The 17,158-nt window shown below is 40.3% G+C and overlaps 2 protein-coding genes and 1 long non-coding RNA gene across 16 annotated transcripts in view; all 3 read right to left on the bottom strand.

The window, feature by feature from the left end:
• Positions 1 to 6,881, bottom strand: part of LOC311438119 (uncharacterized protein) — a 45,378-nt gene extending 38,497 nt beyond the window's left edge. For all 11 annotated transcript variants that reach the window (XM_084522178.1, XM_084522189.1, XM_084522186.1 and 8 more), the window contains exons 1-4: positions 6,786 to 6,881; positions 3,026 to 3,080; positions 1,712 to 1,855; positions 1,063 to 1,209 (exon numbers count right to left, since the gene is read on the bottom strand). In XM_084522178.1, coding sequence (XP_084378304.1) covers positions 1,063 to 1,209; positions 1,712 to 1,855; positions 3,026 to 3,067 — 333 coding nt within the window. In that variant the 5' untranslated portion in view covers positions 3,068 to 3,080; positions 6,786 to 6,881. The remainder of the gene's footprint in view (positions 1 to 1,062; positions 1,210 to 1,711; positions 1,856 to 3,025; positions 3,081 to 6,785) is intronic.
• Positions 6,882 to 10,680: 3,799 nt separating this feature from the next.
• The window catches only part of LOC311438114 (CD59 glycoprotein-like), a 6,906-nt gene continuing 428 nt past the window's right edge, over positions 10,681 to 17,158 (bottom strand). Inside the window, exons 1-4 of one of the 4 annotated variants that reach the window (XM_084522177.1) lie at positions 15,963 to 16,868; positions 15,116 to 15,188; positions 14,299 to 14,400; positions 10,681 to 12,341 (exon numbers count right to left, since the gene is read on the bottom strand). In XM_084522177.1, the coding sequence (XP_084378303.1) occupies positions 12,148 to 12,341; positions 14,299 to 14,400; positions 15,116 to 15,179 (360 nt within the window). In that variant the 5' untranslated portion in view covers positions 15,180 to 15,188; positions 15,963 to 16,868 and the 3' untranslated portion in view covers positions 10,681 to 12,147. Of the gene's footprint in view, positions 12,342 to 14,298; positions 14,401 to 15,115; positions 15,189 to 15,352; positions 15,507 to 15,698; positions 15,870 to 15,962; positions 16,869 to 17,158 lie in introns of those variants that run through there. The other 3 variants (XM_084522175.1, XM_084522176.1, XM_084522174.1) reach the window with 3 other exon arrangements.
• Positions 12,396 to 14,291, bottom strand: LOC311438116. Its single transcript, XR_014693930.1, has 2 exons — positions 13,221 to 14,291; positions 12,396 to 13,095 (listed from the first exon to the last, which is right to left on the bottom strand). It is a non-coding gene; the product is annotated as an uncharacterized lncRNA (long non-coding RNA).

Here is a 17,158-nt window from a genome sequence, read left to right as displayed (position 1 = left end):
ACTGACTTCATTACTTCTACCTGTTCAGACAATACTGGTGAAATAAAGTGGCCTTGTAGTTTGTATTCCCATTCTCTTATATATTAAGTATTCCAAGTAGAAGCTAAACAAAGCAGGCACAGTATTTTGATCAAACTAGTAAAAATGTTAATATTTAAATTATTAATGGTAATTATTAATTACGCAAGGTGGACTGAAACATACAAAAAGGGTATTCATTTCCTCTGGCCACTGTAACCCACATAATCTGGCATGCATAACCAATATAACTCAGGAAAAAGAAAAAAAATATTGGGGGGCAAAGTTAATTGAATTCCTCCTAAACACCGTGTTTCCAATAAGAATTCAGTAGATACAACTACTGGATTATAGAAACTGTCTGCCATTACAAAAGAAATCAAACCCAATTGCTAAAACTATGTCTTCCTAGAAAAATTGGGAAGATGTAAATAATTAGCCACTGCATGTTTTTGAGGACACACAGGAAGTTCAACAGACTGATCTGCTTTTATTCCACTTTATCATGTCTTTAAAAAATACTGAAGTCTCACTAAAGTTGTGTTAGAAGTTGTATGTCATTAAAATATACTATTTTATAGAAAATCTCTACTAACATAACTGAATTACTAAAAACAAATTTAAAAATCTTTGTTAATGGTAAAACAATTGTAACTTAAATGAGAGATTACTACACTTACTCTAAATTTTGCTACCAAGGCCATTCTTATATTTCCATTATTGTCTTTGATATTTAAATAACAAGCTAGCCTTGTTTCTATTTCTTCTCAAAAAGCTTATCTTCATGTGTTAAGAGTCTGAGCCAGTAATAAGATGAAAACCAGTAAGATTTTTTTTTTTTAATAAAACAATTTGAAAGGAATGTACAATTTTCTAAATTTCTATAGAAAGATAAACAGAATGAGATAGAAATACACAGATGGACAGACAGCAGCTACAAAGTCTACCTTGATCCTAACCTGACTCAGATCAACATTTGGACTTCAGTTCCATATGCAAGTCCAGCACAATAACATGTCTACTTTCAAATGTAAAGACACTTACCTTTTTTTGTTCTGCTTTTTCCTCTAACCCTCCTGCTGTTGATAACTGTTTCTTAAGTTCTTCCAGTTGCGAGGTTAATGATGCAACCTTGGCTTTGTTTTGCAGCTTCACTTTGGAAAGTTTGGCATCAGCAGATTCCCTCTCCTCCTACAAACATTACAGTCATGAAGGGCTTAAATTAGCTACCTGAACAACTGCATCCTTCAAGTCTCCCATTTAAAAAAGAAAAAAGAAAAAAAAAAAAAAGAGAAACAAAAACAGAAATCTAAAGTAATTACAAAAAAAAATAATCTTTCCCGTGAAGAGACTGCTGCCTGTGCAATATCCAAATTCAGTTACAATTTTGGAACACTGTCCCTGGAGGTATTTAAAAGATGTGTAGATGTGGTGCTTAGGGATATGGTTTAGTGCCAGACTTGGCAGTGCTAGGTTAACGGTTGGACCTGATGATCTAAGTGATTCTATGAAGATGCATTGGCAAAAAGCTGTAATGCCCAGGAAACATAACAGCTAGTTGTAACCAATGCTTCCTTGGGTTCCTGAAGTTGTTATAACTGACTATTAAACTTGTCTACAAGAACAGCATGACAAACAGGACCGATGTGTTTTTTTTTAAACTGTGTCTTTGACAAAAATATATACACTGTACCTTTAACTGATTATCTTTATTTCGAAGCTCAGCATCCTTCTCTCGGACAAGCTCCTTTAGCTGAGTTACCAGCTGTTCAGTACTTGTCAGCTGTTCAGTCAAATCTGTCACCGACATGTTTCCTGCATCTTGTGACCCTGCAGCCTGCAGACATTAAGCATATTTTGAACAAGCAAGATAGTGCAGACAATAATCCTTGTGCCATCACCTTTTTTTTTTAAACATATTCAGCAAATCTTATTAGAATGCAATATTAAAACGTACATATACTGTATGGACACGTACCAGACTGTTTTGAACTGGTCTGTCAGATACAGTAGCAGAAGGGTTTATATAAAACCATGTAAAACAGAACACACAACATAATTGTAATAATATGATTTCATCTGTGTAGAAACACTCTTCATTGTACTATGATTCAGTCAGACCACTACAATTACTTGATCATTTGTGCACAAACAAGTAATCCCTGTATTTTGCCATCTCAGAAATTCCTTGAAGTTTCTTTCTTTTCTTAATCCTTATATAGCTATTTCCATATTATAAATTTTTTTGAAAAGCAACTTTCCCCTGTGTCTCTGAAAGTCATCTAACATCTGTATGGAATAATAACGAAAAAAGAAAAAAAAAAAAAAAAAGTTTTAACAATTTCAAGCAGATCTACCTGACTCTACCTGACTCTAGACTTTAAAACATAGCTTTTTTTTTAAAGGAATCAGGAAAAAAAAAAAAAAAAAAGCAATATCCCTCAATATCCCTCACCTTTCCATCAATAAGATATTTCTTAAAATAAACTTGAACATAACTACAGCAATAGTTCACTTAAAGGAAAAAAAGGGAGGAGGGGATGACATCACTTTTGAATGAATAAGAAAAGGCCATAAAAATAATTAATAGCTATACTGTATGTTGACATATTTAATGTACAAGGACTTGATTTCCTTATCTACTGGATTTTCATTATAATATCTAGCAGTAGTGTCACTGAACCTAGTGGCAACAAAATATTTTATTAACATGCTACGCACAAAAAACACACTTGGGATAAAGTCTATGTAATTCTTATAGATGCTCTCTTAAAGCAAGTTAAGCATAATGAAGATGAATAGAGCAGTCGTGTTACGCAAGGATTAAATATCGAGCAAGAACCCAACTTGACTTTTAGAGTCCTAAAAGTGAATCACAGTGAAACCAGTTAAGCAACTTCTTTATGACAGAGCAAACATATATGATTAGTAGATCATCAGTTAAGGGTTCTGTACGTCAGAAGTTCTTAAGAAATTATTATTATCTTAAAAGAAATGCAGTACTTACAGCTTTGGAAGGAGAATCATCTCCACTACCCCATTTCCACATAGTTTCAAGATAGCTATGAAAAAACAAATGAAACAATACATTAGTAAATGTCGGTGACTCAGGTAACTTTAATTAACTGGTCCTTCTCTCTGGGTATTTCAAAGTAAAATACTCAATTCTAACTTTAAGCGTTTGTTAACAGCTCCATCACGTTACTAGCTGCTGAGAAATAATGTAATTATGTATAAAATAGGCATGTTATGCCTTTTCTAAAGACTTGTTGTTAGTAAAATGTCAATACTATCAAAAAAAAATCCAAGAAAGTATTTAAAATTTAAATGCCATAAGTATTACTCAGCATAGTTGCTATTTCCATATATAAATAAAAGATATGAGCCACTTAAAGTTCACTAATATTTAACCTGACTTTAAACATTCTGCCTGCCACTGCAATGAGACAGGGATGGACGCCCTGTCATCCTATGCCAAGGATGCACGGAGCCTCTGGGCCAGTCACAATGCGATGCTTTGCTTTTGCCACTCATTCCCAGTTAGACTCACTTCAGCTTCCAGTACAGATAGTTGTTGGGATCCCCCTGTCACTCCAGAGATACAGGTGAGTTCTGTCCCTTGGTAGCCTGATGGCATTAAGGTACATAAATCAATGTATATTATATTGAAATATGCAATATCAATGCATATTTCTATAAAACCCTACACAACGACTGAAAGCGTTAAAGAACAGCATACTGCATTAATTGCCATGACTGCTTTCATCAGAAAAATGACATGAGTGTTGTAACCCGAGGTCACTGATCAGCATATTAAATGCTAGCATCTAAACCTCCAGGCAAACAAGCATTCCTTGCTTCTTCTGCTCTGAACCAAGCACCACGTATTTCTAAATGGTACCAATGTACCAGACATACCTGTAATTACAGCCTCAGACCACGGAAAGCTGCAGTCTCACAATAAACACAAGTACGGGCTCTAACACAGCTATAAGAAGCAAAATCCTACAGACCAAGCAGGTAGAAGGCAGTTCTAAGGATAAGAACAATACTGAACAACAGCGACAAGCTTGGCTGAGAAAAAAATGGACAAAGTCTTTAAAATAGCCAATGCAGTAAATACCAAACTGTGTCAAGGAGATGCACATTAAGAGAAGACTAATGTATATTGCTCTGCCTCTGTATAGTAATTCCGACGAGCAGCATGAAGTAAGAAGCAAAGCTGCACTTCAGTAATTTTCACTCTCAACTAGCAACATCCAGAGGAAAATAATCCATCCTTTCTAATCTGTATTACATACTTTTGAAATATGCATGCACAGATCAGTCAGCGGTACTGAATTTGGAAAAGAGTTTATTATAAACGTTAGCACATAGCTTTCCTTAAAAGGTATGCAGAATGATAGCAGAGACTGCTTTAAAGATGGTTATATTTTCAATGCTAAAAGCAGGAATCACAGAGTGCACTCTATGGCCTATGTTATCTACAAAGGTCAAAATGGATTACGCTAGGAATCTTTTCTAACATTAAAATCAACAAGCAAGCTGCGGGCTTGGGGACAGAAATTATACAACTTAGAAGTAAAAACCCCACCCATAACTCCTCCAGAGCTGTAACATCAAATCTGCTCTCTGCAAAAAGCTCATTTCCAGACACATTAAAGGGTTACCAATGTACAAAGTGGAGTAAAATGACTCACTAGATGTAATCACAGTGCATTTCCATTTTACTAATGGCTATTTTCGCTCATTTACAGCTTTGACTGATGCAATCACTTTTGGTCACTTCACGTGCCAGCATTCCTACCTGAATACCTCAACTGCTACCTTCTGATGTGTTTTTGTTTATACAAGGGATAGTAAATATTGACAAGCTTTCCAAATCAAGCTGGGAAACAAAACTGAACAGACTTCCCTTAGCCAGCATAAAGTCAACCAATGATGATTTTTTTTTTTTTTTTTTTTTTTAATACAGACAGCCAATTAGAGCACCGAAGATGGCAAAGCTGCAATTGGAACGCTCAACACAGTCCCTTCTGCTTGCAGGATCGCCTAAACAGAATTTAACCAAGTTGCCTAGCATCATTTTCCTTCCTTTGGCAGCCTACTTCCTGAACACAACACTACCAGTTATCTTTGGCAGCCTACTTCCTGAACATAGCACTACCCGTTATCAAGTATAAGAGAAGCAGGGAATCCAAATCCTCTGTGACTATATTGTCTGGGAAGTTTTTGCTGTGACAGATCATTTGTCTTTCCCCAGTAAGTTCAGACTGCTTGTCCTCAATTTCAATGTCCCACACTGTTTCATTGCTTCCAGTGTATCTCATCCCACTCTTCATCTTGCATATCCCGTTGTGTTGATGATCATTCTTTGCCATGCACTATACATTCATTTCCCTTGATCTCTTCTTCACTGAAGAATAGGCAGGATACTTGAATCCTACACAAATTCCAGGAGATATAACAAAGGGCTGCTGAATTTTACAAAACCAGCTACTCCTGATGCTTAAAGTACAGCTGAGGTTTCAGCTCTTAGCACAACAGGATGCAACCAAAGAGGAGAGTCCCATTGGCAGCTTTGGCTTCATATTCTTCCATTCTCTTTGTCCAGCTTTAGCTGCAGCCAAATCCAGCTATAAAAAAAATACTAACCATGTATTCACCTGGATAGCTTCCAAGCCTGCTTGCTTCCCTGAGTCAGGCAAACACAGGGCCTACCACAAGGGGCAATCAGGGGCGCACAACAGCAGACGGGGACACATTTCAGCAGCAGGTCATACTTAGGTGGTCAAAGAACCCCCACAGCTTGAGAGTTAACAATCTACAGGGAATCTACAGGGTAGACTACTGAAACGTGACGTTACAAACGCCTCCCCAGATGATTAGGAATGCTGACAAACAGTCCCCTGACTTCCACAGAACTACACACATTTGCCTAACCTTCCCCACGTCTGTTCAAAGTCATTCTGGCATAATAGCTTCAAAGAGCACTCATCTGAGGTCTCACTACAAAGGTGCTACAGAAGGTCTTTTACCTCTTCTCTTGCAGAATGACTATATTAGAAAACAGGCAGCATCCTCTCTGCAAGGGATGTAATGATAGCGACCATGCTCTTCTCTTAACAGGGCAGCAGTAGAAAGGCTCCCAACAGCAGTATGTGAAAACTTAGGCAAGTGTTTTATTAATTTAAGTGTATTTCCTAGAATGACTTTGTGCTTTAATCATGGACACTGAAAGCAAAGCATTTTCAGGTATGTTTCCTCACTGCAACTGCACATTTCGCATTTACCCATGGATCTGCCTATACGATGGCCTGCCAGGACACCAACCCTCCTGCTGAACCAAGAAAATTTAACAGTGCATTTATATAGCTGTTGTGCAAATAACGCAGCTATTTCTCAACAACATTACACTTTCCCCTAGAAGCCAATCCCCCTGCTGGGCCCAACACCCTCGCCTCCTGCAGGAATTGGCCTCCATCAGCAGAGACAGAAAGCAGGAGCACAGGGCCTGCGGCAAAGGGCAGGTGCAATGGGGCAGGTGCAGGGCCCCTTTTTAGTGGGGTCCCCGCTTTGCCATGGGACCTCCGGGGACGCGGTGCCGCGAGCAGGCAGCCGGGGCCCCCTCCCCGCCCCAGCCACCCCCGGAGTCTGCAGCCGGGGCTGCGGGGCCGGCTGCGGGCCCACCACCACCCCGTAGAGCCGGGCGGGCCCCGCGTCCCCCCGCAGCCAGCGGGGAGGCGGCGCCGTGCGGCCCCACTCACCTGCCGGGGGGCGGCCGGGCCGGGCCGGGCTCTGCCACCGCCGCCTCCTCCTCCTCCGCCGCCGCCGCCGCCGCCTCGGCAGCTCCCCCGGGCTCGGCAGCACGGCCCGGCCCTGCCCAGCGCCAGGCGGCTCCGGCAGCGCCACCGGGCGGAGCGGAGGAGCCCCGGGGCTGAGGGGAAGGGAGAGCAAAGGGGACGGGAACGGCGCTCCCCGGGGGAAAATGGCCCCCGGGGCAGCCGGGCGCTGAGGATGGATTTAAAGTCCTTTTTCTAAGTGGAAAGCCACCACAATACAGTGCAAAAGGAAGCTGTACCTTGTGTGCCTGACCAGCAGCTGTCGTGTTTTTCCTTCTCCAGTACATTTTTCTGCATGCAAACTGTTGCTTCCTAGCCGCATCTTGCACTCTATGGTTTCTGGTGTGGCCCAGCTACAGACCTAGCATTTTTAAAATAAGCACCTGTTCATACATACCAGTACATTGAGCAATAAGCTTTATTTACAGCAGACTACAAAATCAAAATGACTAGAGACAAGAAGAAGAAGAAAAAAAAAACTGCTTATGTTTAAATGGGATTAAACTTTCAAGATCTGATTGTCAATTCAATCACTTTAATCTCTTTCTGGTACAACATTGCACACTGGCTTCATTCATTTCTGATTACAAGCTAAATGAATGTGCCTGTATTCTCATTTATGCCTTAACTTCCCAGTAACGTGACAGCTGATGATTAGGGTCTGAAGTCCTCTGGAAGACATTAGCATCTCTGGGAACGTTAGCATGAGCATGAAGTGGACTACAGCTCTGCTGTAACCTGAGCTGCTCGGTCTGAATTTGCTTGGAGATGAGGCAAAACAGCTTTGCCAGCATGACCAGCGTCTATGTCCATTTTTCCAATTCACAGCTAGCTTCTTATGATTAAACACTGTTTATTACAGGAGTGCCTGGTCATTTCTCCTGGAGATGGCTGCAGACAAAAAGACAAAGCGAGAGCACTGTCACTGCAACTACTGGGCCAGTACAACGCGAAGCTGGGAGCTCCCACAGACACTTCCCACTGAAATTCTCCATAACGTCATGACCACAGGCTTCCCAGCACTGCATGAGTGAATGCTCTCAAGAATAAAGGGTTCTTTGGCAATCGTACACATGGGAACAATAACATTGTGTTACACCCTCAAAACAGAGTTGGGCTAGCTGGCATTCCAAAAATGCTGTGCTGAAACTCATTTCAGTGAAACACAAACAAAAACTGGATCCTTAAACAGCAACAGAAACATTTAAGCCAGTATCATCATTACTACACTCACAAATTAGTCCTTCTGATGCATCTGCTAGCACAGAAGTTAAACAGTCATGTTTGCATTATGTCCTGCTTCAGTTAGTTTAGGTTTGCAGCCCTCTCCCTAACAAAAAAGGGTGCATCTGATCACAACCTCCACCCACTGAACGTGCAACTTTTTAGTCCCATTCTGCAGTGTCTCCATAGCCTCATTGGTCTCAAAACCTGCCAAAAATTAGCATTTCTGAGTAGCTGTCAGAAAGGAAAAACAGGAGTGAACATGCTTTATTATCATCCTTAGCCACCAAAATGGTATAAATGACTTTTGTATCAAACATCAAAACAAACACAGCCCGTGAGTAAGGGTGGAGTTACCCCTCTTCCTGAACAGCAGCAGTGTGCCATGAGCAACTTCGCTAGACTCAGAATGGTGCTGGGAATTGAATCCGGAGAGTATTTGAGTCAACACAAGATTTATAACCTCTTAAATAAAACCTATAATTGATCATAGTTTGTTTTTGTTTTTGTTTTGTGTGTGTGTGTGTGTGTGTGTGCAGGAGGGGAGCTTCAGGCATAACAGTCCAAAATGTAAGTCCATTGATATTCAGGTAACTTTTCCCCCTCCTTCATTTCTGAACAGAGATTTTTCTACATTGTATATCAATACTGTAGCCCTGCTAACAACTGTTATATCACACTACTGACCTTACAAATAAACATGTAGGGTTTTGAGGATAAATAAAGAAGATCAGTAGAAGAACAACAATACGGAAGAAGGTGTAGATATAACAACAGGTTTACATGTAAAGTAAGATAGGCTCCTGTGTACAGCCAGCCCTGTAGTCTCTGCAGTAGGCCAGAATCACAGAATTTTCCACTCTCATATATTGGGATGTGCATATTAGTGTTGCCTGGGGAACAGTCTGTCTTTAGGAACCTGCTGCTTCACATTAACCCTTTTTATACCCATCATTTATTAATTGACTCTTCAAAATTAGTTCCTAACTTCAGTAAACGTCCTTATCTGCAACTTTGCTCCAAACATTTTTTATTCATTCCACTTAAGAAACCAAAAGCATTCTTAAATTTTCACTTTTCTAGGCTCCAGAACAGCTTTTCCTATGCTATATGAGCTGTCCTTACTGTAGTAATCAACACAGCATATAAACTCATAGTCTCATCTGCACGTCTTCCTTATCTTTTAACCCAATAAAAGATAAACTGTTCTTGGAAAGATGGGAATAGAAATGACCACCTGCTTCCTCCTGGGATCCCACAGCCGAATTAGCTGCTCTGTTCTTCTCTAAAATGCAGGGTGCCGCATCAAGGTCCCATTAGTGCAATCTTGAAACTGAGTTATCAAGTCAGAAAGTACAATGTACTTTTTTCTGAGGGAACAAACATGGACATTTTACAAATAACTGGTTTTAATGTTTACGTGCGTCTTGTAGCCAAACTTCCTTGTTATGACTCCAGGCCTAAGGCTGAATGTATTTACCAGCAAGATATGAGTCCCTCAGAGACACGTGGAGATTCGGACACATTAAGCTCTCTCCCAGATGGGAGAAATACTGCTGTTACCCGGTGCCTTTAACATTTATATAACAACAATATCCAGATGCCCCAGTTAGCGCAATACCAACTTACTTCATGTGCATGCTCTGCTGGAACTAATTTATTGCCTTAGGAATTCCCCCACATTTTGCAAAATAAAAGCTCATTACTTCTTAGCCTCCTTATTTCTCTCATCCCAACATGGGGTGGGAGGAAATTGCTTGCTCTAACTCTCTTCTTTTTCCGTATATCATCTTCTTTTCAGAATTTCCTGCATCCTGGAATAGCACGGAGACCTCCCTCCCACCTTATCATTTATGAGTGGGAAAACCAGAGAATGACTTGAGACAAGATACAGCAAAATTCCTACCAACCAGGTGTTTCGGCTCCACCTTCCCATCATCACCACAGGGCTTCCAAACTCTCCATGCCCAAGCTCCCTTCAAAGGAAAACACCAAGTATAAGATGGAAAACAGAATGAGGGAGGAATTCAGGCAAAGACAGATCACAAGAATGAATTTCTCCATGCCCTGATTGCTGCTACTGCAGCTTCCATTACTTATCTCCTTGTTCACATGCTTATAGGGAAAAATAACTCCTTTGTAAACCCTTGTTCAAGAAAAAAGGAGTAATGGCTACAAGAGCAATGAACATTGAGGAGATGCAGAGAATACTCTTTGATGATTAGATGTCTATTAGTGTATAAATTATGGATATAAATAAAAATAAATAAAAGTATTTTAAGAAACAGGTTTTAATTGTGCCAGTAATTTAGAACAGAGCAAACAACTTAGATAATCAAAAACCCCACCAGGCAACAGTGTCAAGTTATCCTGTACTCCAGACACCACTAGGCGTAACAGCTCTGTAAAGCAAATAATCGCTCTGCCAAAACTAACTTACCACAGGCAGCAGCAATCTCCAGGTGAAAGTGGGAGAAGTCTGGCTTGCACTTATCAAGAGCCACTGGATGTGAAGCATGGATGTATCCCACACAGAAACAACTAGAATTATATTCAGCTGTAAGTAGCATGCTGTTAAATAACAACACTCTCCACATTTTCTTTTCTGGAATTTTTATTAATCAAAGACAGCATAGCTTTCATATTTTGAGTGATCAGAGAAATCCCAGTATGCTTTCATAGCTAAGATAAGCTTAACCAAAAGATGCACTGCAGAATACACGATGGTTTGGAGTAATACAGTGCTGTCCCCTGCTTTGTTATGACTGAGTGAACTGGTGTCACTGGTGCCCTGGACAGCACTAGCTAGGGTCCTCAGAAAGAGAATGTGTCATTGACAACGGACCGTGACTCTTGCAGGAATATGCTAAGAGTTCCAAACGAGACAAAGGAAAATTTCACATTGTACTCGACTGATAGGCTCCCTAAATCCAGGGGAAGCATCAAAGGTCTGTCTCCACCACTGAGTCAGAACAATGTGCAGAGTGCTCGAGCTCTGGAAGTTGTACACATAAAACTGAGTGTTTTTTTCTGCATGCTGTATAAATATACATATATTTTGATTGGCATTTAGAGTTGCATAAAAGTCAAAATATAAAGTTCTCTAAATTTTTGTTTAATACTCTTATGTGGAAGCTTTAAGGATTAAGTTTACCTGCCCATGTTTTCAAAAAAGCAAAAGCTAATTATACGGGAAAGTAAACAAGTTGTGTCATTTTAATTCCTTAGCATTTTATAAACAACTTTCAGTATAGGGAGAAATATTCAGTGCAAAGCACATGCTTAGCTTAAATCCTAGACTTTTAAAAAAATATAAGCAAAACTGAAATAAAAATAAAAGCCTAGAAAGGAAGCTAGTATATGTTGTCTGCATGCTCACAGAAATATAAAAAGAGGAAGTGCATTCCCCACTTATAGCATTAATTTTGTTTTGGTTTTAAGAAATTTAGATGCTTTCTTCCAAAGTAGTCATACTGACCATTGTTACTGGCTTGAAAAAAGGAAGATAAAATGTTACAATGACAGGAACAAAGAGTCTACATCACTTGAAATCAAATACTTCAGCATTTGTCATGAACACCACAGCAAGTTTATACTTATGATCCAACACTTTCTGTGTTGAGGGTAAACACACTGCTCGGTGTATGAAAAAGGTAACATCCAAAAAAAAAAAAAGAAATCCCAATGAAAAATAATTAAAATTCATGGGACAATGGGACAGTTTTCTGGCCCAAGACCTACCGCAATCCTTCCTCTCCACTTAACCCACTGAAGTTTGGTCAGGTTCTCCACAAGATGACACTATTTCAGAACAAGGTATTTTCCCCATGCAGATGGCATGGCAAAACTCCTGAATTCCCTAAAACATTAACAATACAAGTCCTCCTTCACGTGAATGGAGACAGTGGTTTAACAGATGTAGCCTTAAAAAAAACATAGAAATCAAAATTAAAGGGTCAAGCTTCAGTCCGGTTAGGAACTGAAGATGCAAGAAGTGCAATTCAGGAAAGAGTTAATGATTTTGTATAATTTCAGCTTGGAAGTACAGCATAGATAACGGTTATTACAGAAGCATCCATAACATGGTCATTACAGAGACAATACTGAAAGCTGCTTTGTTAACTGCAGTAATTGTGCTCTCATTGCACAAGTCTTGTTGGCAGCAAAAGTATTCAAAATTATCCAACTGGTAGAATACAGCAATATCATTCACATTGCACTGGGATATCTTCCAGCAGGAGGACGTTCTCAGTTTACCTGCAAAATAATTAAACAGATTAAGAGTAATTCAATTTTTGGTATGGAGAGAGAATCACTGACTAGACAATGTACTCGCTTTTTTTTTTTTTTTTAAGCTTTTTTTTCCCCCTCTCCGGTTGTTTTTAAGTTTCTGAATGTGATTTCACTAGGACTTTGGTAGTGTAAATATTGATAGAAAGTTGTAGTCCTGTATCCACAGCACGCTCTTGTATATGTACATATGGCTAAAAGATGTATGTTATATATATTTAAATATGTAAATACAAATTACTTATTTTTATTAAACTATATATATATATATATAGCGCTCAGCTAACCAGTGCTCCTCATTCAGACTAAACAACACTCTGGGAGATATGCGGTTAGAGCTTGAACAATTCTTCCTCTGGGCCTCCTGCCAGACAAAGATAACACATAACCTAACTCGTCTGCTAATTCACCGTGCAGCTCTTGCATTGTCCTGCAGTCCAAGTGTTTGCCTCCACCAAGCTCAGAGCAAGTCCAGTAACTCAAGCTCATTTTTGTGCTGAAGGCAAGTCCCATCACATATGACTGGCTTCATTTCTACATGCAACACATGGAAGACACAGCCTGAAGAGCAGAAGAGCCTTCCCCTCTTCTCACCTATTCTCCGGAACACCAGAACTGAACCTTTAGCAAGGACTGTCCCAGGAAGATGGCAGTCCCATTCCATATTTGCTCCTGCTGTCCAAAGACAGCACGACAGTCTTTCAAGGGCAGAAGGAATCAACTGGGAAAATGAGAGATTATTTCACTTTACTCAGTATTTCACTTTCAAGGGACCTGCACTAGGAAAACAGCTGCCAGAGATGACCTAGTGCAGTGCTCTAGGCTGGCAGGTCCATTTCTGTATACCTTGCACATATGCATCCGGCTCTCTGGCAGGAAAATACGATTGCAAACATCTTCATTTACAAGGTGCACAATGCCAAGCTGTCATTTTGCCTGGACACTGGGGGACCTCCAACTAGATGGTTATTAGCTTCAGAATCTCTTTGTTAAAAAAAAAAAAAACAATTACAAGGCTGTGCTGAGTAAATCACAATCCAAAGGAAGTCTGGGAGGATTGCCACATTTTCATTTCTGCCATTTAAACAGAATGCGAACTCCAGGACTCCAGAGAGACGAATAAATACTTTGTTACAGAGCTAAAATGGCCTTCAGCTGAGGTATTTATCTAGCATCATATTAACCCTATATTTACATTAAAAATTATAAACCTTAGAATGACCACAATTAACTTCAAATTCAGTAAACAGTTTTCTTTATGCTTTCATGAGCTTACCCACTTTAACTCCTTAGAGGTAACAAGTCTAAAGTAAAATGTGTGCCAGCTACAAATTCAATAAACAGTGAGTTCCTTTTATGATATTCTAGTTTTCCAATGAATACACTGTCACTCAGAGCAACAGTCAAACATTATTCAACAACTAGGAAAGTAACTCCATGCCCCTGAATATCCTTGACCATGTTCCTTAGATGCAGATAAATTCACACCCAGGAAAATATAATTTTTTAAATAATTTTTAAAAAGACCAAGTCTTTAGCTGCAAGTTTATTGTACAAGTTACACATGCTTTATCTGTTTTTAAAGTGTGACAAATTCAAGACAAACATTTTGTATTTTATAGTCAATGCTGTCTGCTTTTTCTTCTAGCCACTACTGTGTTGTTTTTTTCCTTTATCTGTATATACTGATATCTATGCACGTGCTAGTACACATATAAATCAACTGTCTAAATCATCGTCATCTTTATCAGTTGCTTTCAAGTCAAAATATGTCAATTCACTACAAGCACGACCTTCATGTTTGCATTCAAAGCCGTCTTCTGCATGAGGCTAAAAATGCTTGTTATGGCCAGATTGGAAGTGCACAGACAGTGAAAATTGAAACAACCATGTTTACTTTAAGTCTGTAGGACAGCATACATACCAAATCTCATCTGCAAGCAAGCATCTTCAGTTGATAAGCAAGTATTATTGGTCTTGCACAAGGAAGGGCTGTTCTCACAGTGGTAACACCTTAGGGCATAACCTAAGAAGACAAGGTTTTACCTTTACTGAATAATAAAGCGCTGAAACATTATCAGCATTAATAAGAAAAATGGAAGAACACCAGCTGCATCTAAATGTCGCAAAACATATCCATGGTTGTTAAACTAAAGACTCCAGACGAAATGTACAAGCATTATTGTTAGGTTAGAGGTTGGACTTGGTGATCTTGGAGGTCTCTTCCAACCTAGATGATTCTGTGATTCTGTGATATTGATACTGGCAATTTTGAAAGTAAGATTCTGAAGCATGTACTTGTATCATTTTGAAATATACTCATCTTCATGTCACCTGCAGAATAATGTATTAAAATTTTGCTTCTTTTACCTTAAAAATTACATTTTCCAAACTGACAGACAAAAGATAATTTTATCAGAATTTTATTCTATTCTTTTTTTTTTTTCGTCATTTCTCCCTCATGCTATACACCTAGTTTCCAATTTATACCACAGGAATCCAATATTCCATCAGCAAAATCAAACATTTTGTTGCCACATTATGCATCTCTATTCTGACCAAAGACAATCAGCAACAGAAACTCTGCCCTGTTTATAAGGTTACTCTCATTCCCAAAAGTGGTATTAAATAATACAGATCTTTCTTGTTTTTTTTTTTTTTTCCTTCCCAGACATAGTTTCCGTGATTTCTTCACACACTGTCATAACACTGCATCAGCAAAAAGCCTCCTTTGTACTCACCTGAACTACAAAAAGCAACCAGAATGATGCAGACGGTTAACAGGATACAATTCATCTTGATCATGGTTCTTCCCTAGTTTGGAGGCATAAACAGATTTGAAATGTTTATTATATTAAAAGTCGACACAGAACTGGCAAAACATATGGTGAGGAATCAAGGTCTCAAAACTTGACTCCTTTTTAATGAAGTCACTGTCGAGAGAAGCCACAGAAGAAGAGCGAGGAGTGACTCTGCACCTTCTCAGAACAGGGATTTTATTCAGAGCACAGCCACCGGAGGCCCCTGGCAGGCCGCTGCTCAGCCCGCTCTCTTCCTGCTTATCGCACCACCCAACGGGCCTCACTAATTCCAACAGCAACCTTCTGCAAGTGCACCTAACACAGAGGTTGCTTAGGTCTGAATGCCTTTGCTTTTACATTAATTCAGCGATAACCCTGGAGCCAGACCGCATTCCCTTCCTCTCTCAGGGAGATCTCAGCACAGATCCGGCTGCCCTAAGGAGGCATTTGCTCCTCCTCTCCCCATACTCCTGCCAGCCCTGCCCAAATGCACACTGAGGTGCTGGCACAAGCAGTTACACACCATGGGACCTCAGGCATGGCTCAAGTCTTCCACAACGGCTGCCATCTGCAAGCAGCAGCAAGATGGGAAAGTCAGGCTTCAGTAACTCCGATGGCAGCAGGAACTGCCAGACAGACTTCTGCACGCAGAGAATGAGCTACAGACAGCAGCGTCTAGCGCTAAAACATCCCTGCTATTGCAGAGAACAGGCTCTTCAGACTAAGTAACAAGCAGGCACAGGCACGAGAAGGACCAGCACGTGAGGTAGAAGGATGTGGGACATACTTATCTTCAAAGACAAAGTCGGATTTGGAAGTCCCATGAATTCCAGGAATTCAGATACAGATCTCACTTAAGATAAGACCACAATGAAGCACTCGCATCGCTGCTCTTAACTGTGTTCATATTGCTTGAAACTATTTCTATATGCAGTTAAGAGCCTGGTGTGGCAGGCCATAATCACATCGGGATGGAATTTTTCCTTCCAAAACATTGCCTGTGAACTTCAAAGGATGGTTTTGTTGTAAAGCATTATTTAAATCCTACTGCATCTTATGTCTAGTTATTTTTTCTACTGACAAAAAGCAAGAAACTCTTTTCCTCTGTTTATTGCTGACGTTAAAAATAAAACCCTTCAGATGCGGGATGTGATTTTTTCCAGGGTAAACAACTTTGTGAGGAGCCTTCCAAGACCCTGTATCCAGAGGCTCTTCCCACAAGCGGCATCAATCTGCAGGAGTGCCGTTAGCCCGGCTGTTACAGCAAGGCTGGCGGCTGAAGCGAGAGCCGACCGCAACAAGAACATCCCTGGGCACCGCGCCATCCCAGCAGAGCCCTCAGCCACACTGTGCTGTCAGCAGAGCACGGCAGTTTTGCCTTTTGGCCTTCGCCAGACTCAGAGCAGTGCCAGGAATTGAATCCGGGGAGCACCTGAGCCAACGCAAGTCTGCTAACCACTTAAATAAAACCAGTACTTCACCACGGGTAGAGATTTTCGTGTGCAGGAGTGGAGCCTCAGGCATAATGGCCCAAAACATAAGCCCGTCTGTATTCAGGTAACTTTTCCCCTCGTTCATTTCTGAACAGAGATTTTTCTGCATTGCATTTACAGTACAGTAGCCCTGCTAAGAGCCATTATTATAGCAGACGACTGACGTGACAAATAAACACGTAGAGTTTTGAGGGAAAAAACAAGAGCAGCAGAAGCAGAAAATACAGAAGTCCTTGTAGTAGCCACCAAGCCATGACCAGAACAACGTAAGGCAGGTTAATAAAAGCCATCACAGCCAGCAGAATAGCTTTGTCACCAGTAACCCTACTGACGTATCTAATTTTGGGGGGAAAAGGAGTCGTATTTCCTGTGCTCCTGTACTGCAGAGAGACGACTCACCGGTAAAACCGCAACTTTTCTTTTTTTTATAAATAGAAATGCTGCAGCCTGCAATGCACAGCACGGCTCAGGGGCAAGGCAGGACTCCCCC

Source organism: Aythya ferina (assembly GCF_964211825.1).
Source record: "Aythya ferina genome assembly, chromosome: 5".
Lineage (NCBI taxonomy): Eukaryota > Metazoa > Chordata > Aves > Anseriformes > Anatidae > Aythya > Aythya ferina.
The sequence above is the reverse complement of the archived record's forward strand: the minus strand, read 5'-3'. Positions and strand labels throughout refer to the sequence as shown.